Raw genomic sequence first — 27,879 nt, forward strand, 5'->3', positions numbered from 1 at the left:
CGATTGGCTCAGGCAGACCATGTGGATGCCCAGGACAAGAAAGGCTGCTTCCAGCCTTTGCAATGATTGGCCAGAAAGGTATTGTGCTGGGGGACTATAAAAGGGGGCCACACTATTTTAAAATGAGGACCCAGATTGTTGGGGGCAATGTAAATATATATATATACATTTCTTACTGGTGTACACCGCTTAGAGAGTGCTTGCACTTAAAGCGGTATATAAGTCTCATAAATAAATAAATAAATAAAAACCTGTTCTGTTGGTGTTGCAATAAAGGAGACAGTTGGAACTCGTTGCTTCGTCTCAATGCCTCTTTTCCTGAAACAGAACAGTGGAAATGCAGAGAACTTCAATCAAATGGGGCGCAGTCACTATCTGTGGTGTGCAAACCTGCATGAATCTGCTGTTTGGCTTTCCAGCTCAGAAAAGTGCCCAAATATATGTTTTGTTGTGCAATAAAAATGTAGTTGATTTTCAGTAAGTATTAAACAATCTATTCCAACATAGCATTTCTGGGTGAAGGAAGTCAAACCCCCAACTCTGCAGAAGTTGATCTGCCATGTTTTGTGGTTAGGAAGATGCCTTTATCTCTAAAGTTACCTCAGTATACTAGGGCAGTAGAGGGTAACCTGGTGGAGTGGTGAAAATAGAACTGACCCTGCAACTCTTTTCAAAATATTATTTAATTGAAAGGAACTATGCAATAGTCCAGGAAAATGTTTCCCTAAGATGGAAAGCACCTGATGGGATGTATTGGATTTGTGGTAGATATTCTTATGCAATACTTCCCAAAGGATGGAATGGAGCAATGGAATGGATGCAATCAAACCCAGTTTCTTCCTTCTCCCAATACAGCAAGGAGAAAAATTGGGAATCCCAGTACAAACATGGACAGGTATCTTGGACACCTCCTGGATAGGTCAGGTACTTGGGGGAGGATGGCAGAAGTGGGGAATCATTTTGCTTATGGCAGTAGGAGGACTGATACGTTTGATCTGCCTCTTATCCAATATATGATAAGAACTATTCAATATTCCATTGAACGTATGCAAGTAATTTTGATGCAGAAACAAATGCAGAATGGAGAAAAAATGTTAATGCTAAGAGTGAAAGGTAAATCTATGGATGAAGAAGAGTCGGTAAGTTTGATACCATTGTCTGATTTAAATCAGGAGTAAAAATCTCTGAAAGGAAGAAAAGAGAAATGGGTGGATTGTAAGGGATAATAAGATCAGAAATTGTTTAATGATCTTATGAAGAAAACTAATCCTAATGACACAGCTGAAGTTTAAGCATAGTTCTAAAATGGAGTTACTTGAGCTTTTAGAAGTGCAAGATTGTTGCTTAGCTCTCAGACATGTAACTTGTTCTTAGGAAGTCAGCCATAACCGCAAGCAGAGGAAATACAAAAATAAAGATAAGAGTTTATGCTAGAAAAAAGTAGGCCATGGACTTGCCATGGTTAACACAATAGGTATAGATGCAAGGGTCTTTTTCCTGGGAAGGGAAAAAGAAATGTCTTCTGTTTAGGCATTTCGGATTAATTGATCGGGATGAGCAGGAGGGCTGTTGAATACAATAGGGGTGGGGGGAACCAGCTTCGTGAGAGGGTATAAATATATGCTTTTTAAAATTGTGCATGTGGCCTTTTCTCCTGCATGAGAAAAAAACAAAAGCTTTATCCAAATAAAATTTTGTCCTTGGAATTCCAATTGAGTTTGTTTGTCTTTTGGACCTTGAGCCAAGTCCCAGACAGGGTTCATTGTTATTGCTGGCAGAGTTCAAGCCCACCAATGAATGTCAGGATAACGTTGCAGGATCCAATCTGAACTGGTCACTGGAACTAGAATTATAGTCCTCCGAGCTTTCAGACACATGATGGAGCCCATTCGCAGGGAACTTCTTTTTCTCTGAATGCACATAGTGGAGAGACAGGAATTCCCTAAGGATGGGCTCCAGCATGTGTCTGAAAGTTTGAAAGGCTAAAACTCTGTTCCCGGTAACCAACTCAGATTGCATCCTGCAGAGCCCAAACTCTTCTTAGTTTGTCCTCTGGCCTTGCTATCCTCAGGCTTCCCCCAGCCCATGGACATCGGAGGCTTCAGTTTGTAATATGCCTTCAGCAAAAAAACTGTTGCTTACTGGTGAGAGAAAGTGGTACCTGATAAATGCAGGTACAGCCAAGCATGTGTACAGCTAAGCATTTGGCAAGTGTACAGCCAAGATATACTCAGTTGGATCTCCTCCCATGATATTAATGTTTACCATCAGCCAGGTCAATGGCAAGTAAATTGATTTTTTAAAAACTCTTTACATAAGCAAATTTGTTTATTTAGTTGATTGTTAGATTATGATGTTCCCTGTGACACTCTATATAGAAACAGAAGCTGGAGTTTAAAGAAACAGGATTAAAAAAGTATCGATACCTTTGAACTTTATTTTGAAGAAGACAGCCAGGAAAAGAAACAGAATAACAGAGTTGGAAGGGACCCTAGAGGTCTTCTAGTCCAACCCCCTGCTCAAGCAAGAGAACCTATATACTATTCCAGACAAGCGGCTGTAACCAATGGATCATCAAACAAATCAACCGGGAGTTCTCACTTGAGGACCAAATGATCTGCCCAAATTATCCTACATTGGACACATGATGGCAAGAGCCATGCCTCTGGAAACAGCTCTAACACTGGGAAGGTGGAAGGAAACGATGACCAGCAGCAAATGAACGGAGTCATTTTGACTTGAATGCATTTGGGTCAATATAAAAGGGAGGGGAAATGACATTGCCATAGGTGTATACTACAGACCACCCAACCAAACAGAGGAAATAGATGAACTTTTTGCTAGTCAGCTAACTAAGGTATGTAGGAAGCACATCACAATAGTAATGGGGGACTTTAACTACCCTGACATCAACTGGGAGACAAACTCCGCACCAAGTGGAAGATCAAACAGGTTCCTGGCAAACCTAGCAGACAACTTTGTCTCCCAAAAAGTAGAGAAGGGAACTAGGGGATTAGCCATTTTGGATCTAATTCTCACTAACAGAGATGAAATGATAGACGGTGTTGAAGCCATAGGAACCCTGGGAGGAAGTGATCATGCAATATTAGAATTCAACATTATAGAAGCACAACCAATAGAACACAGTCAAACTAGAGTCTTGGACTTCAAGAGAGCTAATTTCAATAAACTTAGAGAGGGCTTGGGAAGGATTCCATGGATGAGAATCCTCAAGGGGAAAACAACTCAAGAAGCTTGGGAAATTTTGAAAAATGAGATAATAAAAGCACAGTCTAGCACAATACCAACAAAGAGGAAAAACAACAGCTCCAAAAGAAACCAGCATGGCTGCATAAAGAACTCTCTGACAAATTGAAAGATAAAAAGGACAAGTATAGAAAGTGGAAAGAGGGGAACATAACTAAGTCAGAATATCAGCAAATAGCCCGAGCCTGCAAAGATGAAGTGAAGAAAGCCAAGGCTCAAAATGAACTAAGGCTTGCGACCAAAGTCAAAAATAACAAAAAAAGCTTCTTTCAACATGTAAAAAACAAGAAAAAAGTGAAGGAAATGATTGGTCCATTAGTGGGTGGAAGTGGCAAGAAGGTGACAAGCAACAGGGAGAAAGCAGAACTATTTAACTCATTTTTTGCATCTGTCTTTACACAAAGGGAAAAAACAGACCAACCTATCAAAAATAGTGCCATAAAAAACAAAACAGAAACACAAATTAAGATAGGCAAGAAAATGGTTAGTGAGCACCTGTCCAGCCTAGATGAGTTCAAATCGCCAGGACCAGATGGATTACATCCCAGAGTTCTCAAGGAACTGGCAGATGTGATATCGGAGCCACTGAACTATATTTTTCAAAGATCCTGGAACACAGGGGAACTACCAGAGGACTGGAAAAGAGCTGATGTAGTTCCCATCCTCAAAAAAGGAAAAAAAATGGATCCAGGAAATTACAGACCTATCAGCCTGACCTCAATACCTGGGAAGATCCTGGAAAAGATAATCAAACAACGAATCAACGAACACCTAGAGGCAAACAAAGTCATTACTAAAAGCCAACATGGGTTTGTCAAAAATAGATCATGCCAGACAAATCTTATTGCATTCTTTGACCAAGTGACAAAATTAGTGGATCAGAGGAATGCTGTGGACATAATTTACTTGGACTTCAGTAAGGCATTTGATAAAGTAGATCACAACCTACTACTTGACAAGATAGAAAAATGTGGGGTAGACAGAACCACCACCAGATGGATCCATAGCTGGCTGACCGGCTGTACTCAGCGAGTGGTCCTCAATGGAACTGCATCTATATGGAGGGAAGTGTGTAGTGGGGTGCTCCAGGGCTCTGTTCTGGGCCCAGTACTCTTCAACATCTTCATCAACGATTTGGATGAAGGGATAGATGGGGAACTCATCAAATTTGCAGACGACACCAAGCTGGCAGGAATAGCCAACACTCCAGAAGACAGGCTTAAGATACAGAAGGATCTGGACAGACTTGAACACTGGGCACTAACTAACAAAATGAAATTCAATGGTGAAAAAAGCAAGGTTCTACATTTAGGCAAGAAAAACCAAATGCACAAGTACAGCATAGGTGGCACCATGCTCAATAGTAGTAACTGTGAGAGGACCTCGGAGTCCTAGTAGACAATCACCTAAATATGAGCCAGCAGTGTGCTGCAGCTGCCAAAAAGGCCAACACAGTGCTAGGCTGCATTAACAGAGGGATAGAATCAAGATCACGTGAAGTATTAATACCACTCTTCAATGCCTTGGTTAAGGCCACACTTGGAATACTGCATCCAGTTTTGGTCACCACGATGCAAAAAAGATGTTGAGACTCTAGAAAGAGTACAGAGAAGAGCAACAAAAATGATTAGGGGACTGGAGGCTAAAACATATAAGGAACGGTTGCTAGAATTGGGTATGTCTAGTTTAACGAAGAGACGGACAAGGGGGGACATGATAGCAGTATTCCAATATCTCAGGGGCTGCCATAAAGAAGAGGGAATTAAGCTATTTTCCAAAGCACATGAAGGCAGGACAAGAAGCAACGGGTGGAAACTAATCAAGGAGAGAAGCAACCTAGAACTAAGGAGAAACTTCCTGACAGTGAGAACAATTAATCAGTGGAACAGCTTGCCTCCAGAAGCAGTAAATGCTCCAACACTGGAAGTTTTTAAGAAGAGACTGGGCAGCCACTTGTCCGAAATGGTGTAGGGTTTCCTGCCCGAGCAGGGGGTTGGACTAGATGACCTCCAAGGTCCCTTCCAACTTTACTAATATGAACATAAGAGTCAGCTACAGTGGTGATGAATGTCTCCTTGGAAGACTTGAAACAAGTTAGGGACAGAACCTCATGAAGAAATCTATGTGGTCACTATAGTTGAAAATAACTTAATGGCACATAATCAGTCAAGTGGTATGGAATAGGCATGCAACGCTAAGCAATTATTTTGAGTGCTAGTAACCTATTTCAGAGAGCCAATTTGGTGTAATGATCAAGGCACCCTCACAGAAACCATGAAACCATGTTCTAGTCCTGCCTTGGGCACAAGCCAAGCAGTGTAATCTTGAGCCAGTCGTGCTCTCTTCGCCCTAGGAAGGAGGCAATGGCAAACTAGTCCTGAAACCTTGTTAAGAAATCTGCAGGGACATCTCCAGGCTGTCACTAGGAGTCAACACCGAGTCGAAGGCACACTCGCACGAGCCAGACTTAATTAATGCATTCGAGTTTCTTAATTCGTACGCAAGGGGGCGTTCTGCAGGTTTCGGCCCACTTTACCCGTAGATGTTCCCCTGCAAAATTCAGAGCCGAAGGGGAAAGAGTAGAGGGTTCTTTTTTAAAAAAAAAAAAAGATTCCCTTATCTGGGCATTCACGCCAGACCCACGCTAGAGCAATAATCTCTACGTTAAGTTAGCAGAACACATTTTTCCTACGGGGAAAACTACGGGGCATGCGCAGCTACGACGACACCCCCCCAAGCCACTTTCCTATTTCGAACCCGAACGCTACCTCCCTGTTGTAGTTCAATTCCATGGAATCAAAAGGCACTACATTTCCCAGAAGCCTTTGTGCCACGAAACCGGAAAAAAGATGCACTCCGGTAGCTTCGAGCGACGGACTTGGAGAGACTCTGCGCGCGGAATTAGGAAGCCGGTTCTATGGCACTTTAATCAGCTTGGACCAGTGCAATCAGACGACAGGGGTAAAGTTGGATATGGGTCATCAAGGGCTAAGCCCAAGGAAGGAATAATAATAATAATAGCCTTGTATCCTCTGTTGTTGTTTTTTTATTTTTATGGAGTATGCAGGAATGCAGAAAATTTAACCCCCAATTTCTTACAGGGGTTCGCTTTGTTTTGTTTCTGTGACTATCAGATTCTTTCCTCTTTCCACGGTCAAGAGTTCATCCTCTGTCTACTAAAAAAGGTTGTGCTTCTTTAGCAAAACAAAAGAAGAAGAAAGCTGGTCTCCAGGTTACACAGGTGAGTGAATGAAAGCGAATGATTTGAATTCATAGCCGTTTGATACCCACATTATCTATTCTATAGGGCTAAGGAAATGGCATTGGATGGATGCAATATAAGTAAGAAGGGCCAAAACAGTATTGTGAAGAAGGCCTATAAGTGGCAAGACCTATGTGCTCTTGCACATCTCAGATCCCTTTTAGGAGAATCAAGCTGCATTGTAGCACTGGCTCTACTTGACTTTTTTTTTCTGTCCCCTCTCTTCAAAATTAAGAGTTAATGGATTGTAACAATTCATTAGGAAAAAAAAGTTGTAGCATCCTTTAATTTTGCTATTCCAAATTTAGGGAAGGGGGAACTGAGAGAAACAAAATGATACCCTGTTTCTCATGCTGGCTGAGGGCAATTGTGGGAATTGAAATCCACATATCTTAAAGTTGCTGAGGTTGAATGAATGAGTCATTCATGCTTCTGACATATATGCACCATTGCTGGAGATGTTGCACTTGTTAGAAATGTGTTTCAAAGTGCAATTTGAGGTGCTGGGAGCTACTTTTAAAGCCCTACATGGTATCAAAGAGACTAAGATCTCAGGGGCTGCCACAAAGAAGAGGGAATCAAGCTATTCTCCAAAGCACCTGAAGGCAGGACAAGAAGCAATAGATGGAAACTAACCAAAGAGAGAAGCAACCTAGAACTAAGGAGAAACTTCCTGACAGTTAGAACAATTAACCAGTGGAACAACCTGCCTCCAGAAGCTATGAATGCTCCAACACTGGAAGTTTTCAAGAAGAGACTGGACAGCCATTTGTCTGAAATGGTGTAGAGTTTCCTATTCTGAACAGGGGGTTAGACTAGATGACTTCCAAGGTCCCTTCCAACATTATTATTATTAAGATTTCCTAAACAGATCTGTCTGTCAATCATTCAATCCTAGAATCGTAGGGCTGAAAGGGACCGTGGAGGTCTTCTAATACAACCCTCTGCCCCAAGGCAGGAGTTCTTATTCCATCCTGGACAAATGGTTGTCCAGTCTTTTCTTGAAAACCTCCAGCAATGGAGTACCCACAGCTCCAGTAGGTAAGCTGTGCCACTGACTAATTATTCTCATTGTCAGGAAATTTCGCCTTAGTTCCAAGTTGGACTTCCCTCTGATAAGCTGCGACCCATTGCTTCTTGTCCTGTTCTCGGATGCTTTGGATAATAAATCAACCCCTTCATCCCTGTGAGAACCCTTCAAGTATTGAAAGATAGCTATCATATCATCCTAAGCCAGACATGTCAAACCCGCGACGTCACCCCTTCAATGGGGTGGGTGCACCTTCCAGATGATGCATCCAGCCTGCGGGCCGGCAGTTTGACACCCCTGTCCTAAGCTTTCTCTTTAGGCTAAACATGCCTAGTTCCTTAAGTGTTCATCATATGGTTTAGCTTCCAGACCCATTGTGTGATGACCCAGGGCACAGCACAGAGGCAATGCAGTCAGCTGGCGATTCAACTGCCCTTTAATTGCTCCAAATTTTCCCCAAATGCTCCCATGTTTCTGGCAAGCCTTCAAACACAGGAAGACACAGACACCTTCAGCCACCTCTGGCTGCAAGTAGTTTCACATACAATCTGATTATGAGAGGTATTTACTCAAGGCCACGGAGATAACAAGGAAATGATACATACATCATAAATCTAATGAGTCTGTGTGAATACATGCTTGCCTGAGCAGTTTCAAAAGGGAAGCCAAAATACAGTCCGAGATCTATAAACATCCAAGCAATGACCAGTCCAATGGTCAGAGTTTGCGGGTTTCCAAGCAGAAGTCACAGAACAAGAGATCAGCAACAACACACACAAAACTCCAAGGAATCAGCGTTTGTTCCTGACAAATGCCTCTCCCCACAGTATCTCTTTAAATCTCATTCTCCAGGTGTGCCTTGAGTGGGGCGGGACGCTCTCATCCCGAGTAGTTGAGCCTGCATTGTTCCCTCCTTCTCTCCACTCTCCGTGCTCTAGGATGTATTTGTTACTATTGTCTTATTTCTATTATATTCTGTAATTGCATAAAGTCTATTAAGGATTAAGATGGGGATAAATCTCAGAAATCAATAAACAAAATTGTCAAACCTAGATAGCTACATGGTGCATACAGAAAACTCTGAAATATTTGAGAGTGGTTATCTAAAGTTTTACAGCCCTGATTTGGTAGCCTTAGTAAATGTGTCTGCCCATAAAAAAGGAAGATTGATCTGGACAGATAGTAAATGTTCTTGGGACCTAAAAAAAAAAAAAAGGTGGAACCATGTGTCGCAGTGGTTAGAATGCAGTATTGCAGGCAAACTCAGCCCACAGCTTGGAATCCTCACTGGCTCAAGGTTGACTCAATCTCCCATCCTTCCAAGGTCAGTAAAATGAGTGTCCAGATTATTGGGGGACAATAGGCTGTCTCTGGAAACCACTTAGAGAGTACTGTACATAAGTAAGTGCTATTGATATGGGACAGTCCCCCTGTTGTACTTTCTGGTTCATTTATTTGTATTTATTCATTCAGTGTCTATAGCTGTCCAACTCAACCAAGTGATACTTAGTTTAATTAGCGTTTTGAGAGTGGACACCCTGACTGTAGTGCTGTGAATGACAGAGCCCCCTGTGACAACTAAGCCCCTGTAATATGCCCACTGGATCAAAAAGATTGGGCCCTCATATATTGTGATATCCCTCCAACTCTAAAACTCCAATCCATATAAGCAAAGCTTTTTTAAAGAGGTACTGTTGTTGATCATAACCCTTTTTTGCATGCTGTCAGTTGTTTTGTCACTTAAATAATTTAAGATACCTTTATCATTTCATTGTTTTTATCAGCATGATAAAGGACAAAGAAGCGTTTCAGAGACTGAATTTCCTCTATCAGGTGAGAAGAATTTCCCAGCATAAGAATTAATTTTACTAGGCTGTTTAAAACAGGGGGGGGGGGTGTAGTGGGAAGTGACCCTTAGCTATGTCTCAGTTTCCAGTTTGCTTACAAATGCATGTCAAATGCATGTTTTTCTCTTGGGTACAATCAGAAAGACAGTTCCTTTAAAAGCAATGTAGAGACAACATGCACAGCATGGTTTCTGGAATTTTTTCCAACCTCTTTCCCAACAGCACCTATAGGAAGCATCTATTTTTTTCTGTAATACAATTGCTCATGTTTGTATGCACATCTACGTTCCTACTCTTGTAATGTGGTACATCTACATGTGTTTGCACATGTGCATATTCTCCCAGAGTTAAATCAGGGCATGTGCCTATTTAACTAATTGTGCATTAGTTGCTTGGGCTCTCTATATGTTCCTGGTGAACACTCCTGTGTATGTATGTATGTATGTATGTGTGTGTGTGTATATATATATATATATATATATATATATATATATATATATATATATATATATATATAAAACTGGAAACGCTCCTGTATGTATGTATGTGTGTGTGTGTGTGTGTATATATATATATGTGTGTGTGTGTATGTGTGTGTGTGTGTGTGTGTGTATATATATATATATATATATATATATATATATATATATATATATAAAAATAAACTGGAAAGCACAGAGTGGACTGGATCTGTATCGGATTTGGTCATATGACCAAGAGGGAGGAGAGGTTAAGAATGGAGCAGTTGGCAAGATTCTATAGCAGGGGTCCCCAACCCCTAGTCCGTGGGCCGGTATCGTGTTGCGGCATGCTGGCAACTAGTCCTCACCAATAAGCAAAGACCCATCTGCAAGATGCAAGCAGCACACAAAACCACGCCCCCTCTGGTCCGGGGAAAAACTTCTTTTCACAAAACCAGTCCCTGGTGCCCAAAAGATTGGGGACATCTGTTCTATAGGATTGTAGTGGAGTATTTTTTCCTGGATTCTTCACAACCCTAAATTTGTTTTCCAACTTCTCCCTCCTCCCCCTCCATGACAAATTTGATCCTGTTTTCACATAATGATCCTATATAGACCAGGGGTGTCAAACTTGCCATGTCACGTGACGTGTTGCGATGTACCGTGACTTTTTTCCCCTTGCCGGAGCTGGGGTGGGCGCGGCTTCCACGTGACGCATCCGGCCCACAGGTTGGCAGTTTGACGCCCCTGCTATAGACCTTGGCAGCTTGAAAATGTGTGGACTTCAACTCCTAGAATTTTCCAGCCAATAAACCAGAATATTATTGTAAGATTCTGATAGCTGTACAATCAACCACAGAAAGGAAGTACTATATCTTTACTTGCTTTGGAAAACAATCAACTATGACAGCGGTCCCCAATCTTCCCGGCTCTGTGTCCTGGCAGCACCGGCAGCAGGGAAAGAGAAGGGATGGTTTCGTGAGCGTGCACCCGCTCACTTGCCACTTGCACAAATGTGGGTTCATGTGTGTGCTCTCCCGCCCCTTCGGCAAATACAGCTGTATGCGTGCCTCACTCACCCACCGTTTTTGGGGTCTGGTTCCTAATGGTTCCACACGGGGCTGGGAGTTGGGGATCCCTGAATTATGGGGCTCATTTGACTTTCAAGGGAGATTGCCCACAATACAAAAGTCATAATGTCAGCCTCCCTAAAGTGGGAATCACCAAGAATGAGCCACAAGTAGTAAGAAACAACAAAGTCCTTCTTAAAGACATGTTCTTTCAAGATCTGGCCACTAAATGTCCTATAGTAAAATAAGATACCTCCTTACTTTAGTGATCATATTATGCTACTCGAGTTCTGACCCCCAAAAATTGATGTAGCTTTTAAGATGTGCTAAGATTCTTTACATGTTTTACAATCAAAGCCTTAATAGGATCAGATTGATTCTCCGTAAGATCCCTTTGTTATGAGGCAACCAGAGTGTATAGGATGTCTAGATATCTCTGGGAGTGGTAAGGATATTTCTCTTTCTTACACAGGCAGCGCATTGTGTGCTTGCCCAAAACCCAGATAACCAAGAGTTGGCTCGTTTCTACTGTCAAACCCAAAACAACATTAGCCGACGGCTCGTCCTAAGACAGTGAGTAGATAACCTTTATTGTCATTTTTTTCCTGTGGGCACAATGGCACACATTAAAAATGAAATTTAGTTGCTTCCTCTCAAAGTGTACACATACTTAACACACATTTAAAACATACTATATACAATATATGTATAGGCCGGGTAGGCAACCTTGGCTCTTTTATGACTGGTGGACTTCAATTCCCAGAATTCCTGAGCCAGCATGGCTCAGCTTGGAAACTTCTCCCTTTCCTCTCAGCATGGCTGGCTTAGGAATTCTGGACTATAGACCTACACCCTTACATATAAGTAACATATAAATATTATTCACTGTCCGTCTTGAATACATGAGTACCCATCTTTTGTGGGAGATGATTACAAGCAGCATATAAAACCTTTAATTTCTAGGGTAAGATATTGTTTCCAATCCAGCAACAAATGGAGCGTTTTTCTTCCCACCTTTTGAACCTGTTTTCTCCTTGTTGCCAATTTTTTTCTTAAAAATCTACTTTTAATCTGACATGCCTTATTAGTGCTTTATTTATTCTTATGTTCTTTATGGGGAACACTTTGTAATTATTAACAATGTATCCATATTTAGGAGGGAGATTGGAGTTTATGAGACCACAATAAATAGATCAAAGGTTTGTCTGTACTTCATAATTCACAACAAAAAATATTAGTTTTACTATTATCATACAGATAAATTCATGGCTGCCTTGAGATTTCAGTCAACTTTTGGCATATGATACAGTTTTTGCTCTTTAACTGCTCCAATATAGAAGTCACATTGCTTTTTCCCTATTAACCCTTTCTCAATTCCTCTTCTTTTGACTCTCTTCTTTTATTGTTTTCTAAATCTTACATTATGGGTCAAAACTGAAATTGACCAGATTGAATTAGATCAGTATTTCCCAATCTGGCAACTTTAGGGTATTTGGACTTCAACTCCCAGAATTCCCCTGCCTGCATGCTGGGATACTGGGAACTGAAGTCTATACCTCTTTAAATGGATGAGGTTGGCAAACAATGATTTAGAAGAGCTGATGGTGGTTTATGGTTGCTATCTCACTTTGGCTATGAACTTAGTAATTCTGTTCATACCTCTCATTATAGCACAACTTTGCTAACCAAAATGTTACATTTGGCTAGATTCACGTTTTGCACTGAGCCACAATGAAGCTCACATATCCCATTAAGGCAAAATTAGATTCTTCCCTAACCAAAACCACATTATAGCTTAATTTGATATGAACACTCTGTCAGTGTCTGGTTATAAATAGTATATATAGTCCTCAGTTAACAAGGGTAATTGAGTGCTGCAAATTAATTGATCGCTTGATTTTGTGTGCAGGGACCCTTCCGTGAAAAGGACCATCTGCAAATCCTGCTTCTCTCTTCTTGTTCCTGGAATCAGCTCAACTGTTCGCCAACGAAGTCAGTATTGCATTCTTTTCCTCCTCTTTTGCAGGGCTTCTGGGTGCTCCTTGGTATTATTCTTGCTCTAGAATCTGATATGATTGACACCCCTGCCCCTTGGGGTAAATGGATGCTAAGGTTGAGATGGAGAAGAAAGACTCAGAGTTTGCTTAGTGACCTCTGTAGATGTGGCTTGCTTTGAGCTTCTTTGGGAGATTATATGTAGATGACACTGAGCCTTGGGAGATCTTTCTTCTCCATCTCAGATCCATTCTGACTGGCACTATTTTTCATACAGAACAGGTTGGCATCTGCACATTTTTTCATGGCCTCTGGGTGTACACACTGTTTTACTAGTGCCTCTTCCTCCAAAGAGTTGAAAGCTCATAGTGGGCTTTATACGATCCATCCTTCGGAAGTAAATAGAAGAGGTTTAAGATTGATTCCATCTTGCTTAAACAGGTTAACTAGTGCCCAACTTAATAAACTTGAGAATTTGAGAAGTGTCTGAGATGGGTTGGCTGTCTGGCTTAGTATTGTGAAATACCAGTTTAGTAGGTTGTGTGAATCAAAACAAATGGGTTAATTTCAATCCTCAAGGTAAACATATTTTGTGAAATCAATCTCTAAAATATGTGTGCTGTCCTCAAAAGCCACCTCAGCTCTGCTGAACCCCTGGTGCTTCCCATTGCAAACCGCTAGATTATCATCAAAGTTTTTGCAGATGATCAAGCAATTTTAAAAATCCTTTATTGTCAGCCATGAGAGGTAGATCATTTCAGAAAAATGATTCCACAGGAAGACAAGCACTAAATTTTATTGAGACAGATAATAGTAACAGTGTCAACCTTCAAACGAATTTGGCTGCAGCCATCTTCACTTCGTTTTCGGTTGCCACAGTGATGGGAGGGGGGAGAGATACATTCTCTTAGTTTAGACCTAACAATAACTTTCTGTGGGAACCAAGGTCAAGTTACCTAAGTTTTGGCAGGCTAAAGCTTCCTTTAGAAAGTACCAGCCAAAGTAATTAATTGGGGATTGTGATTTATAACATACTGCAGGGATGGGGAGTTCAACGTTTGTAACCTTGGGGGGGGGGACTTTCAGTGTTGGTTTCAGCTTTGTTAGTGCCAATACTATGTAGCCATTGAATGTGTTCATTGAGGAAAGCAATTGCCTCGGAATTCTTATTTCTGCTGGTCTCATCTGTCGGAACCATGACAAGCAGATTTTTTGCAAGTTTGTGTTCCTCCTCCTTCCCCTCCTTTATCCCGCTGAGTCAAGGGGGAGCCAGTCTTTCTAAACCTATCTCCTTTCCCAGTACTTAAAGAAGGCTAATAATAGTGTCTCTCTCAAGTCCTTGAGGAGGCCCTGATAGGTAGACAAATCCAGTCTAAATATCTCGTTGGTTGTGCAACCAATAATAATAATAATAGTAATAGTAATAATAGTAATAATAATAAAGTTGGAAGGGACCTTGGAGGTCATCAAGTCCAACCTCCTGCTCAGGCAGGAAACCCTATACCATTTCGGACAAATGGCTGTCCAGTCTCTTCTTAAAAACTTCCAGTGTTGGAGCATTCACCGCTTCTGGAGGCAGGTGGTTCCACTGGTTAATTGTTCTAACTGTCGGGAAGTGCACTGCTGGGATTCCAATATATGACTTTGTTTAATGGAAGGCACCCAGAGCATGGCAGCCTTGCCCAGTTGAATTGACATTGTAGATACTATGAGAGAGAGTTGATCTCCCAAGCAACCAAAGCTGTAGTAAAAGCTTCTGAATATCTTTTAAAGGCCATATCCATGGCTTTCTGGGGGTGGGAATGAAAAATTGAAAAATGTTACGACATATAGCTAAGAACATATCTTCATTCACAAATTATTGTATTACTTGCAATGTAGTACCCTGCAGCTTATAAAGCGAATTACAACACAAATAATCATGTGACATTGAAAGAAGAACATGTAATAGAATAGAATAGAATAGAATAGAATAGAATAGAATAGAATAGAATAGAATAGAATAGAATAGAATAGAATAATAACTTTATTGTCACTTTGAATGTACACTAATCGGCATACATTAAAATGAAATTTCGTTGCATACAGCTTTCAAAGGGTCACCACCTTTATATTATATATTTATATTAGCTTTGTCCCCTTAACTCCCAGTGTATGACAATGATCCTTGGATCCCAAATAGAGAACTCCTGGGCTACCCAAAGAATAGTTCCTTTTGGCTTTTCTGCCCAGGTTGACTACACTTCCATTGTTACATTGTCTTGAGGCTCTCCTTAGCTGGGGGTGGGGATGACCTGCATTTCCCACTTTGTTTTCTCTCTTTTCACCCAGTGGCCACAAAGCCATGTGGTCCCTTGGTGGCCTCACATTTCAACTCAACAGCATGATAATGCTGCAAAAGGTGATGGTTGGAAAACTCTCCAATTTTTGCATGTCTTCAAAGCCAGTATTTTTGTTTTCTTAGCTTTCTCCGTTTTACATCCCATACCCGATACCTACAACAAATTATTTGCATTCTGTTTCTAAGCCATATGTGTCCGGCCTTTCAGCTTGTTTGAGGCTCACTGAGTGAAGAGGGATTGTCTTGGACTGCTTATAAAATATATAATATACTTAATGTATATAAATTACATATAATTTTAAGTGTTTACAATCTTGCGGGGTCACATTACCAGTTATCCAGAGGCCTGTGGACTGCAGAGAGCACAAGGGTAGGCAACCATGACTTGTGGACTTCAATACCCAGAATTCCTGAACCAGCCATGCTGACTCAGGAATTCTGGGAGCTGAAGTCCACAAGTCATAAAAGAGCCAAGGTTGCCTACCCCTGGGATAGCACATGCCTATTCTGAACCATACCAGACAATCTTTTCGATGTACAATCCATAAAATGAAATTGCTGAGGAGAGCTAGTGATATGGTTACAGGTAGTCCTTGACTTACGACCACAATTGAGCCCAGAATGTCTTTTACTAAGCAAGAGAGTTGTGAGTTTTTCCCCATTTTATAACCTTTCTCGCCGCAGTTGTTAACTGAATCCCTGCAGTTGTTAAGTTAATAACCCGATTGTTAAGTGAATCTGACTTCGCTTGTCAGAAGGTGGCACAAGGTGATCACGTGACCCCGGGACACTGCAACCATCATAAATACATGTCAATTGCCAAGCATCCAGATTTTGATCATGTGACCCTGTGATAATGTGAAAAACAGTCATAAGACACTTTTTTTCAGTGCCTTTGTAACATTGAACAGTCACCAAACAAATGGTTGTAAGTCAAGGACTACCTATATGTTTGGGGAGTAGCGGGAAGGGAGGGCAAGTCTTCTGTTTTTCCGTATTCCCGGTGATTCATTCTTTCACTTTCCAAATAGAGCGCCGTCATCAGCGCTGGACTGTTGTGCAGTGCCTGAACTGTGGCTTGAGCAAGCGTTTCCTCAGTAATCCTGGCTACAAGTTGTGGTCGGAGCAGCCGGAGTCATTGCTGGAGAATCAGACGCCAGCCGGTGCAGGCCCCAAAGGTAAACAGATACAGAGGAGGCTCTGACAGAGAAGAGCTTCTGGGAATGGAGGAAAAAGCCACGCTTGCGTCTTGCCTGAAGGTCCATCTTGAGCAACCGCAGTTACCTCAGAGCTGAACGTATCATCTTATTCGCAACTGTAACAGCAAGGGTTGTGGTGAGCAGGCTGTTGAGGCAAAGTTGACAGAGGGGAGGCTTTTTAAAATTCATCCTAGGTTTGGAGGAACATCAGAGTGTTCCTCTCTCAATGTGAAATTTATTTTAGGACATTTATTATTATTATTTTATTGGTTGATTTTCAACAACTAGGCTTGGAAGAAAGCATCAGTTTGGTATCATGATTAAAGCACATGAAAGCGGGAAACTGTGATCTCTTGTCTGGCCTGAGGCACAAAGCCAGCTGAGTGACCTTGGGCCGGTAGTTCTCTCTCAGGCCTAGGAAGAAGAAGAAAGCCAGGAGAAGAAACTGAGAAACTTTTCCAAGAGAACTGCAAGGTCTTGTCTGGTCGCAATGAGTCAACAGTGACGCACACAAAAATGTGTGAAAGGAATTCAGAAAATAAGTACAGGGAGGACATGCAGCTTGATCTTAAGTGGCCCATTCCTTCTATTGAATAAGATTACACCGTTCTCTGTTACTGCGTTTGCTAACTATACTGAATTTTATTTGCTGAAGGGCACAAATGGCGAAAGACAGCCAGTTTAGGATACAGTACAGGTAGTCCTCGACTTATGACCACCATTGAGCCCAAAATTTCTGTTGTTAAGTGAGACATTTGTTAAGTGAGTTTTGCCCCATTTTACGATCTTTCTTGCCACCGTTGTTAAGTGAACCCCTGGAGCTGATAAGTTAGTAATGTTAAGTGAATCTGGCTTCCCCATTGACTTTGCTTGTCAGAAAGCCGCAAAAGGGGACCACGTGACCCTGGGACATAGCAATCGTCGTAAGTATGAACCAGTTGCTGAGCAATCTGAATTTTGATCACGTGATCCTGGGGATGCTGCAAAGGTGGTAACCGAAAAACGGTCATAAGTCACATTTTTCAGTGCCGTTGTAAGTTTGAACGGTCACTAAATGAACTGCTGTAGGTTGAGGACTACCTGTAATCCTTAATGGGCCTGGATTAGGAATGGGGGATATCTAGTCCCCCTTTAGGCTTGGAAACCACCTGGATGACTTTGGGCCAGACCCTCCCTCCCTCTCTCTCAACCCCAGGAAGAAAGTACTAGGCAAAAATGTTGCCAAGAAAACTGGTCCACACAATCACAGTTGTCTTGAAAGACCATAACAACAACAAAAGCAAGTTAGCTGAGATGATTGCAAGGCTAATTATGAACATTCATGAGCACTGACATTTGTAAGAGATAGAATTAGAAGATCGTGAAACTGGACTATTAGGAAAATGGCCAATAAAGGTGATAATGATATGAGAGTAGAATGTTTGAACCTCTAGAGATCGTGACATAATGGAACAGAGACCCTGGTCCATGAACTGAAGGGAGATAAATTGGACTGAGCATTTTTTTCTTCCATCCGTTCTCCTTCCCTTTCACCCTTTCTTCTTTCTTTCATCTGCTTCATTTCCCTCTCCCTCTCTTGAGAGAGAGAGAGTGGGGAGAGAGTGGGAGGGGGGGATAGTTTGGTTTTGAATCCTGAATACTCAAAATAATGTTCAACTTTGTTGAATAGGGAAGCAAAGAAGAACATTCCAGGTGGATTAAAATAAGATCTGAGAAGATTGACCTTAGTGAAACTAATTGTTGGTGCTTCCAGATGGGAGAGGTTAAGCCACAGAAAAGAAAGTAAGATGAGGAACCAGAACTCCTATTCCTACATCACCGTTTAATATTTCTAGTCTGCATAAATGCCATTCAGCCATTCCATATTATCCATAAAATCCTGTCAAAAAGAACATAATTTTGCTGTAAACAAGCCCTAGATCAGGGGTAGGCAACCTTGGCTCTTTTATGACTCGTGGACTTCAATGCCCAGAATTCTGGGAGTTGAAGTCCATGAGTCATAAAAGAGCCAAGGTTGCCTATCCCTGCCATAATAATAATAATAATAATAATAATAATAATAATAATAATAATAATAATAATAATAATAATAAAGTTGGAAGGGACATTGGAGATCATCTAGTCCAACCCCCTGCTCAGGCAGGAAACCCTATACCATTTCGGACAAATGGCTGTCAAGTCTCTTCTTAAAAACTTCTGGTGTTGGAGCATTCACCGCTTCTGGAGGCAGGTTGTTCCACTGGTTAATTGTTCTACTTGTCAGTACATTTCTCCTTAGTTCTAGGTTGCTTCTCTCCTTGCTTAGTTTTCACCCGTTGCTTCTTGTCCTGCCTTCAGGTGCCTTGCAAAATAGCTTGACTCCCTCTTCTTTGTGGCAATCCTAGATACATCCAGTCTCTCTGGTTCCTTGTTCTAGATTCACCAAGGAAATGGTTTGAGTTGGAACTGGGAGGAAAGAGAAGAATTATAAAAGGAAAAGAGAAGGGACGATTTGCATGGAATTAGGGCAAGAGAAGGGCAAGTAGCCATTTAGCAACTGGCATCCACAGACTTTTCTTGAAACCTTCTCCTTGTTTCCCATTTTCAGGCCAGATCCCCAATCCAGCACAAGAGCCACAAAAGGCCTCCAAAATGGGAAAGGCAACAGTCCCAAGTTCCAGTCCGTGCAGCCATGTTGCCTCCGAGGAGATCACAGTGGGCACCCAATCAATAGGAGCAAAGAGTGGGAAGTGACGTCTCCCTTGGGATTGTTCCATTTCCAGACAGGCAAGTAAGTGGCTGTAGTCCAGGAATGAATCCCCTGCCTTGGATGGAAGAAATCAGGAAGACGACGTTCAGGGCAGAGGAAGTCAAGGAATACACTTTCCAAAAGTTCAACGTGCTACTTGAAGAACTTCAGTGAATTTGGTGACCTTAATTTTAGGATAAAGTTGGCATCTTTGCTGATCTAATCTTTTGTGTGTTTTACTTTCTTTTTTTTTAAGTTTTAAGATGACTGTTTTTGACATGTTAATTGTTTCCTATTTTTTGCTGTACAATGCTGGTTCACCTCTGGTGAGATGGGCAGCCATATGTCATTTAATAAATAAATATACACTGTATATGACAACTAGATAGACAGAAGAGCAGCCCACCCCACGCTCTAGTCTTGAAAGTTTCTTCAGTGTAGCTTATTTGTGTTTTATTTGTTGGTTAGTTTGTTTGTTTGTTAAATTTATTTGCCACCTATCTCACTGTGGGGCTTTTCTACCATCACTGGCTAAGAATGTGCTCTTTTTTCCACCTCTGTGACCAGAGGGGTGCCTCTTTTCCAATACTGCCAGTTGTGATTTCAGCTTCTGGCACTATTGAGCTAGGCCAGGTGTAGGCAACCTTGGCTCTTTTATGACTCGTGGACTTCAACTCCCAGAATTCCTGAGCCAGCCATGCTGAGGGGAAAGGTTTCCAAGCTGAGCCATGCTGGCTCAGGAATTCTGGGAGTTGAAGTCCACGAGTCATAAAAGAGCCAAGGTTGCCTACCCCTGGTCTAGGTGCACCCTCAGAACTGAAGCTCTGCTGATGTTCCTATCAAAAGAACTTAGTGAAAAGGTGAGAAAGGAAAGAGTCTCAGTCTCATATCACTTTTGTGTACCCGATAAATACAGGAAACCGGAAATAAATTTGTTTTTAAAACATGTGTACAGTACTTGCATTGTGCTTTCTACCAAGTTGGTTCAATTTATCCTTTTCCGCTTAGGGGAAGTGCTAAAGCTAAAAGTGTATACTTTGGTTTAAAGTTATGAGACTGTCAGCCCTTCAAAGTTAGGAAACAGACCTGTCAACTATTATTGGAATTCTACTTTTGTTGCCAGCTATAACAACAGAGCTGAACACCTGCCAAATTCCCTTTGCAGTCTCTTCTACCATACAGAATCAACGAGGGATTATTCTGAGTTTCTTTTATTTCTCTCCTTTCCCAAGGCTGAGATGTCACTTACTTTTATCTGCTAAAGGTTCTTGCACTGTATTCCTGTGTCAATGTTATCGCTGCCTTCGTCCATAGAAACTGGGAACAATTTTATTGACTTGGACTGGATAGTTATGGATATCCAGGGAGAATTCTTTCTTTAGACCAGAAGCCAATAAATGAAATGTGCTCGGCCAGGCTGTTGGGAGAAGTCAAGTCTGAATCCTGAAGTTTCCAAGTTCCATCTTGGTTCTGTCTTCCTTTATATGCTGCACGGCATATAATGTTATTATTGTCAAGAATGAAACTTTGGCAGCTACATGACTCTTCATTTCAACCTGCCATTAGAAGGGGGGGGGCGAAGTGTTGCTTTAGAAGTGTTTAGATGGAGAAATGAAACTTTTTTTGATTCTGCTGAAGACCGTGAGAGCCTGAACCATTTCCAAGGACACTGCAGCAGGTGTGGAAGAGAAGCAGACAGTTCCCATAACAAACTGAAATTGTTTACAGGGACTATGAGAGGGCAGGGGGTTGGGCGAAAAGACTATTGTTTAATTCTTTGATCTGGTGTCTTTAAACCTCAGAGCGAATTTTGCTTCGACAGTACCATGCCATGTATTCAATAAACAGTAAGATTTTCGGAAATGAAATGAACCTGGTGATTAATTTGGATCCTTGAGCTGGATATTGACAATTATATTATATGGACCTCCACAGCCTGTGGTGGAAAGTCCTTTTTCTTTTTGGACTTATTTGGCACCAACAAGACCTCATGTCTTCTCAGACACGTGTCCAACTGAGTCAGTTGTTTTTTGCTCCATTCCCTGTGATTCTTCTCTTTTTCTGCACTCCAGTTGTTCCCTTTTGTGGCTGTTTCTTCTCTCAAGTGTCTACTTTGGGTAAGTTCTCCTTTCAGGCAATGTGTTTCACCTTGGCTTCATGACATGTATTATTTAATTATTTGTCATTACAGCTGTTAATTACTATACCTTCTATAATATTTTAACTAATTTTGGAATGCACTACAGGCACTTTGCTGATGCTAAGTCTATATTCAGCAGTCCTGAATGTTTGCACCTTTTAAGTGTGAAAAAGGATCTCGTACACGATACAAGATAAAAAAAAAAGGTCCAGTACATTTGTTGGTTGAACAAGAGATCCGTTTGTGTACAAAAGTTCTTATTCCGCTCCCTTTTTCTATAATCAAGGTTATTACTGCTAAATATGTAATATCCTACATATACAGGTATTTCTCGACTTACAACCACAATTCTATAGCCCAGTGGTGGCGAACCTATGGCACACGTGCCAGAGGTGGCACTCAGAGCCCTCTTTGTGGGCACATGCGCCATTGCCCCAGCAGAATTCGCCAGAGTAGCAAGCATGTGGCATTTTGAAGCGACGGCAGGAAGTGAGCAAGCAAGCGGCATTGGCCCTCCGGGGATGCCCCGGAGATGGTGAGGGACTGGCCCCCACCGCCCTGGCCCCAGCCGTGCTCACCCAATCTGCCATGACCACTGCAGTCATGCCCACGCAGAGGGCCACGCCCCCACCCCACCCCGAGGGCTCCACAATGCTGATGCAGCACTGGCACTTTGTGATAAATAAGTGGGTTTTGGGTTGCAATTTGGGCACTTGGTCTCTAAAAGGTTCGCCATCACTGGTAAAGCCCAAACTTTCTGTTGCTAAGTGAGACATTTGTTAAATGAGTTTTGCCCCACTTAACAACCTTTCTTGCCACAGTTGTTAAGTGAATCACTGTCATCGTTATGTTGACAACATGATTGTTAAGTGAATCTGGCTTCCCCATTGACTTTGCTTCCCAAAAGGTTGAAAAGGGGGATCACATGTTTCCAGAACACTGAAAGGGGATCACATGACCCTGGGACGCTGCAACCATCATAAATATGAGTCAGTTGCCAAGGGTCTGAGTTTTGATCACATGACCTTGAGGATGCTGCAATGATTGTGTGAAAATTGGTCATAAGTCACCTTTTTTTCAGTGCCGTTATAATTTCAAAAGGTTACTAAATGAACTGTTGTAGATCGAGAATTACCTGTAGTTTGTTGAGTCATGGTTTTTGAGATAAATAGAGCCAGTTTTTTTACTCCATTTCTAGATAAGCAGGAAGCAAGCTGACCTGCTGAGAATTGTAAAAACTCATCTGAAAGAAGAGTTGAGTCAGATAATCAGGAATGTGGATCCATTCCAGAAAATTCATAATAGTGTAGGGAATTTTTTTCATCAAGCAATACAATTCTGACCATAAAAGGACATTTATTTAGTTTGGACTTTTCTGGGTTAGCTAAACATTCAGTCCAAAAGTCAACAGCAAACAAATCTAACCAGAATCTCCTAGTTTCTGAACTTAGTGAGGGAGAAGTTGATAAAGCAAATTCATCTTGGTATTCTGTTCTTAAAGCTTGTAGATTTACTGAAAAACAAAATACAACTAGAATTTCGAGCTGCACCAAAGGGAACAAGTGCAAAACTGCAATTTGGGAAATACAACTAGACACAGAATGAAATTCAGGGTGAAGTCATTGCTTTGGTGAAATGTAATCATATGTATGAACAGGATAGATTTTTGTACCATCAAGAATACTCTTACATTCAATGGATTTACAAGTATGCTTTGATTAATCGTATTTTCATTAGACCTCATTGCAGAGATCAGGTTGACGACAAATTGGGACAAAAGTCATATCTCCAAAACTGAAAGTAAGTAATCTGAAAACCAAAATATTTTGTCACCATAATTTATGATAAACATGAACTCCCAGAATTCTGGGAGTTGAAGTCTACGAGTCATAAAAGAGCCAAGGTTGCCTACCTCTGACCTGGATGATTGAGAATCTCCATAGACAAGACATCACAAAGATCATCTGCTCTAACCTTCTGCAATTTGCAGAAAAACCAATTCAATCATTCATCAGAAGTAGTTGTCCAGTCTATACATTACTAAGACTCTTGTGTCTATAATCTTTAATTGGGTGAAACAGTATGCCATTGGGCAACACGTTTTGAACCTAGGTACCTCAAATGGGCTAACTTATAGAATGTATTCAAAATCTGGGACCCGTGACTCTTACGGAATTGAAATTTGGCAAATACCCCTGAATTTTTTTTTCAAGTATATTAGAAGTTCTGCTATCATTGAAGGCACTGAACGTGGTAAGGAAATATCTCTGGAGAGAAGGATGAGCCAAGAGGTCACAGGTTGTCTAGTCTTTTTTTAAAAATATCTGGCAATGGGAAATCCACAATTCTTGTAGTCAAAATATTCTATTCTTATTCTTGTACACATCATCAGGACTTTTTTTCCTATACAGTATTCAAACAAAATCTACACAGCTGCAATTTACACTTGTTATTTCTGGTCTGAATGTCTGTGACCATGTAGTTTCCTTGTCATTTCCCTTTATGTACTTGAACTAAGTACATTAAGAAACAGGAATTTCCCACCTCATTTATAGTGAATTAATTAAGGAAAAGTATCTCGGTATGATTTTAAACACTTTCCTGAGTTTCCTGCCACCTGAACTAATATGGCAATTATGAGAAAAGACAGGATAAGATGTTGATGATGATATGACGATGATGAAGGCGACTCACTTTTTAATCTCTTGATTGTTTATGGAGATTCTCAGTCATCAGGTCATAGTTATCCCAAAGGTGCTTTTTCATGAGGCAACTGGACCCATTTGCACTACTCAGGTGATCCTGACAATACAGATAAACCTCCAGGTGACCTCAATGACTCTCTTGTTGTTAGTTGCGAAGTTGTGTCCGACCCATCGCGACCCCATGGACAACGTTCCTTCAGGGCTTCCTGTCCTCTACCATCTTCTGGAGTCCATTTAAGTTCACGCCTACTGCTTCAGTGACTCCATCCAGCCACCTCATTCTTTGTCATCCCCTTCATCTATTGCCCTCATCTTTCCCAGCATTAGGCCCTTCTCCAGTGAGTCTGACTCTCTAAAAGAATGCAAATGACCAGCTGTGTACAAGGAGTATAATAACAATAACAATAAAGTTGGAAGGGACCTTGGAGGTCATCTAGTCCAACCCCCTGCTCAGGCAAATCCTTCCATTCCCCATCATCCAGTCAGAGCGCAAGAAGCTTCTTGGATGAAAAGCAAAACATCTTCAAAGAAAAACAAGAAAGTCCAGATGCCGTGTGAAAAAGCATCTTTGAGTTATATCTTAATTGTTGACATCTTTTCTTTCTTCCATTCCTTTCTTGATTTTCCCATCATCTCTCCACATGCAGTGAGCTGCTCTGGCTGATAAAATCTGGTTTCAAATAGCATTAGTCACTTGTGCAAGCGGAAAACTGTGCAATTGCTGTCACCTTCCCCCCCCCTCCCCAGCACAATTATCAATGTACTGTAGCTTCTCCAGTCTTTCTGGGGAATTTGCTTGCTCAACAGCAAATTCTTAGACATGCCTCAGCTTGTGTAAATACTTTCCAGGAACACCTTGAGTTATGACTATAATGGAGCCTGCCATTATCTAATCAATTTGATTGTACAACTTTTCTGTGATGTTGTTAAGTGAATGCTGTAGTCATTAAGTGAAGGCTCTGGTTATTAAGCAAACCAATGGTTTGCTACAGGTGCGGTTTTGCCAAAAACTGGAAGTTGTAAAATGCAGTCAGGTGACCACAGGATGCTGCAAAAGGCCCCAAACATCTGTGTTGTTGAGCATCTGACATGTGGGTCATGTGACTGTGGGAGAGCACCCACTGGAACTTTGGACCTCAGTCGTAAATACTCTTTTTTTGGCTCCATCATAACTTCAAATGCTCAAATGCTCACTAAGTGACCAGTCGTAAGTTGAGGACTACCTGTATTGCAGGCAAGAAAGAAGCCAGCTGCCACAGAAGATACATCTATTGCAGAACAAAGCAGTCACCACTTCTCTCTCTGCATGTGTGTGTATGTGTGTGAGAGAGAAAGTGTGAATGTTTCAGGCTTTACAGTCCTCTTGACCTTTCTTTGAATCATTTTCTTCAAGGACAGAGAAGGCAGCTGGAATTTATTGACATAATAATTCTCACTAGTCTGGGAAACACTGCTCCTTGCTCTATCAGCTTCACTCCTAACAATTGACTGCATTGTGGTTTCAACAACTACTTAGAAATAGTTCAAGTTTCCAAAACTTTATGCAAATCAATGTTCAAGTACTATCTATATAGTAATATATAACAGAATAACAGAGTTGGAAGGGACCTTGGAGGTCTTTTAATCCAATCCCTTGCTCAGGCAGGAAACCTTATACCATTTCAGATAAATCAGTGGTTCTCAACCTTTTTAATGCTGCGACCCCCAACCGGTCGTAAGTCAAGGACTACTCAACCGGTCTAGTCGAGGACTACTCAACTGGTGCAGCACCATTTGCAGAATGGGACTTTTGGTGGGCTCAGCGGGGCAGAGACAGCCTGGACAATTCCTATTGGCTTTTGAAAGCCATAGAATTAGACTCTATTCAAGAGAGTCTATTCTATTGGCTTTCAAAAGCCAATAGAATAAAAGGGAGTAGCACAGCTAAGGAAAAGGGGGGGGGGGGAAATGGCAAACTGCGTTGTTTGGCGACCCCTGTAAAATGGTCGTTGGACCCCAAATGGGGTCCTGACCACAGGTTGAGAACCACTGAGATAAATGGTTGTCCAATCATTTCTTAAAAAGTCCAGAGTTGGCACCCACAACTTCTGGAGGCAAGTCATTCCACTAATTAATTGTTGTGTCAGGAAACTTCTCCTTAGTTCTAGGTTGCTTCTCTCCTTGATCAGTTTCCATCCGTTGCTTCTTGTCCTGCCTTCAGGTGCTTTGGAGAATAGCTTGACTCCCTCTTCTTTATGGCAGCCCCTGAGATATTGGAACACAGCTATCATGTCCCCCCTCATCCTTCTCTTCATTAAACTAGTCATACCCAATTCCTGCAACCGTTCTTTATATGTTTTAGCCTCCAGTCTCCTGGTCATCTTCGTTGCTTTTCTCTGTACTCTTTCTAGAGTCTCAACATCTCAACCAAAACCAAAATAATTTATTAACTCTGACATTAAAGTAAATACAAATCTTTCATATGGTCTGTTTAGTTTTTTTTAAGTCTGGAAGAGGTGAAAAAAAGTCAGATTACATCAACAGAAGCAGAAATATTCTCTTTACGGTTAATAACCACTCATTAATATGTTACAAAATAAACTATTTGGATTTTAAGAAGGTTAGGAACATTATTCTAACTTAATTTGATACTAGTATAACCCTTGTGTATACTAAGGATCGTGCCTTTTTTTAAAATACAACATATATAGTTTTGCCTCTTCTTGTGGTTTGATTGCCGTATTGCATGACTTCTTACAGGAAATAATAGGGACTACACTCATTTTAAAACTTGTTATCTTCCAGTTGATAAAGGGAAACAGTAGCTATCCTGATTAGAAATAGACTTTCTTCCTCGTTCAATTAAAAAGCATCTGAATACCTACCAAAATTAATACCTACCATCGCTGACCAGGTACAACTTTTTTTAAAAAAAATATTGTTAGTATTGAAAACAAATAACTCTTGCCCCTCCTTCTTTTTTCATTTGTTCTCAAGTGAGTGGCAACTACTTTAATAAATCCCTGCAGATTTCTTAGCAAGGTTTCAGGAGTGCCCTTGCCTCTTTCTTATCCTGCCCTCAGGTGCTGGCTGACCAGCCGTACTCAGAGTGTGGTCCTCAATAGAACCACATCTACATGGAGGGAAGTGTGTAGTGGGGTGCCCCAGGGCTATGTTCTGGGCCCAGTACTCTTCAACATCTTCATCAATGATCTGGACGAGGGGATAGATGGGGAACTCATCAAATTTGCAGACGACACCAAGCTGGTAAGAATAGCCAACACTCCAGAAGACAGGCTTAAGATACAGAAGGATCTGGACAGACTTGAACACTGGGTGCTATCTAACAAAATGAAATTCAATGGTGAAAAAAGTAAGGTTCTACATTTAGACAAGAAAAACCAAATGCACAGGTATAGTATAGGGGGTACCTTGCTCAATAGTAGTAACTGTGAAAGGGACCTCGGAGTCCTAGTGGACATTCATTTAAATATGAGCCAGCAGTGTGCTGCAGCTGCCAAAAAAGCCAACACAGTGCTGGGCTGCATTAACAGAGGGATAGAATCAAGATCACGTGAAGTATTAATACCACTTTACAATGCCTTGGTAAGACCACACTTGGAATACTGCATCCAGCTTTGGTCACCACGATGTAAAAAAGATGTTGAGACTCTAGAAAGAGTACAGAGAAGAGCAACAAAGATGATTAGGGGACTGGAGGCTAAAACATACAACGGTTGCTGGAATTGGGCATGTCTAGTTTAACGAAGAGAAGGACGAGGGGGGACAGGATAGCAGTGTTCCAATATCTCAGGGGCTGCCACAAAGAAGAGGGAGTCAAGCTATTCTCCAAGG

General features: G+C 41.4%; 1 protein-coding gene across 2 annotated transcripts; it reads left to right on the plus strand.

Annotated features, from left to right (window-relative positions):
• The first annotated feature begins 6,104 nt into the window (after nt 1–6,104).
• On the plus strand, nt 6,105–21,068 carry RPP21 (ribonuclease P/MRP subunit p21). 2 transcript variants are annotated; one of them, XM_039341855.1, is made up of 7 exons: nt 6,105–6,228; nt 6,369–6,508; nt 9,344–9,392; nt 11,410–11,510; nt 12,847–12,929; nt 16,305–16,451; nt 19,060–21,068. In XM_039341855.1, exons 3-7 carry the CDS (start codon nt 9,345–9,347, stop codon nt 19,203–19,205), a joined length of 525 nt encoding a protein of 174 aa, XP_039197789.1. In that variant the 5' UTR covers nt 6,105–6,228; nt 6,369–6,508; nt 9,344; the 3' UTR covers nt 19,206–21,068. The 2 variants fall into 2 exon arrangements, with proteins under 2 accessions (XP_039197789.1, XP_039197788.1); XM_039341854.1 differs by having other exon boundaries at nt 6,402–6,508.
• The last annotated feature ends 6,811 nt before the right edge of the window (nt 21,069–27,879 follow it).

This window comes from Crotalus tigris, unplaced genomic scaffold (assembly GCF_016545835.1).
Source record: "Crotalus tigris isolate CLP2741 ecotype Arizona unplaced genomic scaffold, ASM1654583v1 scf7180000017773.841730, whole genome shotgun sequence".
NCBI classification, from domain to species: Eukaryota; Metazoa; Chordata; class Lepidosauria; order Squamata; family Viperidae; genus Crotalus; species Crotalus tigris.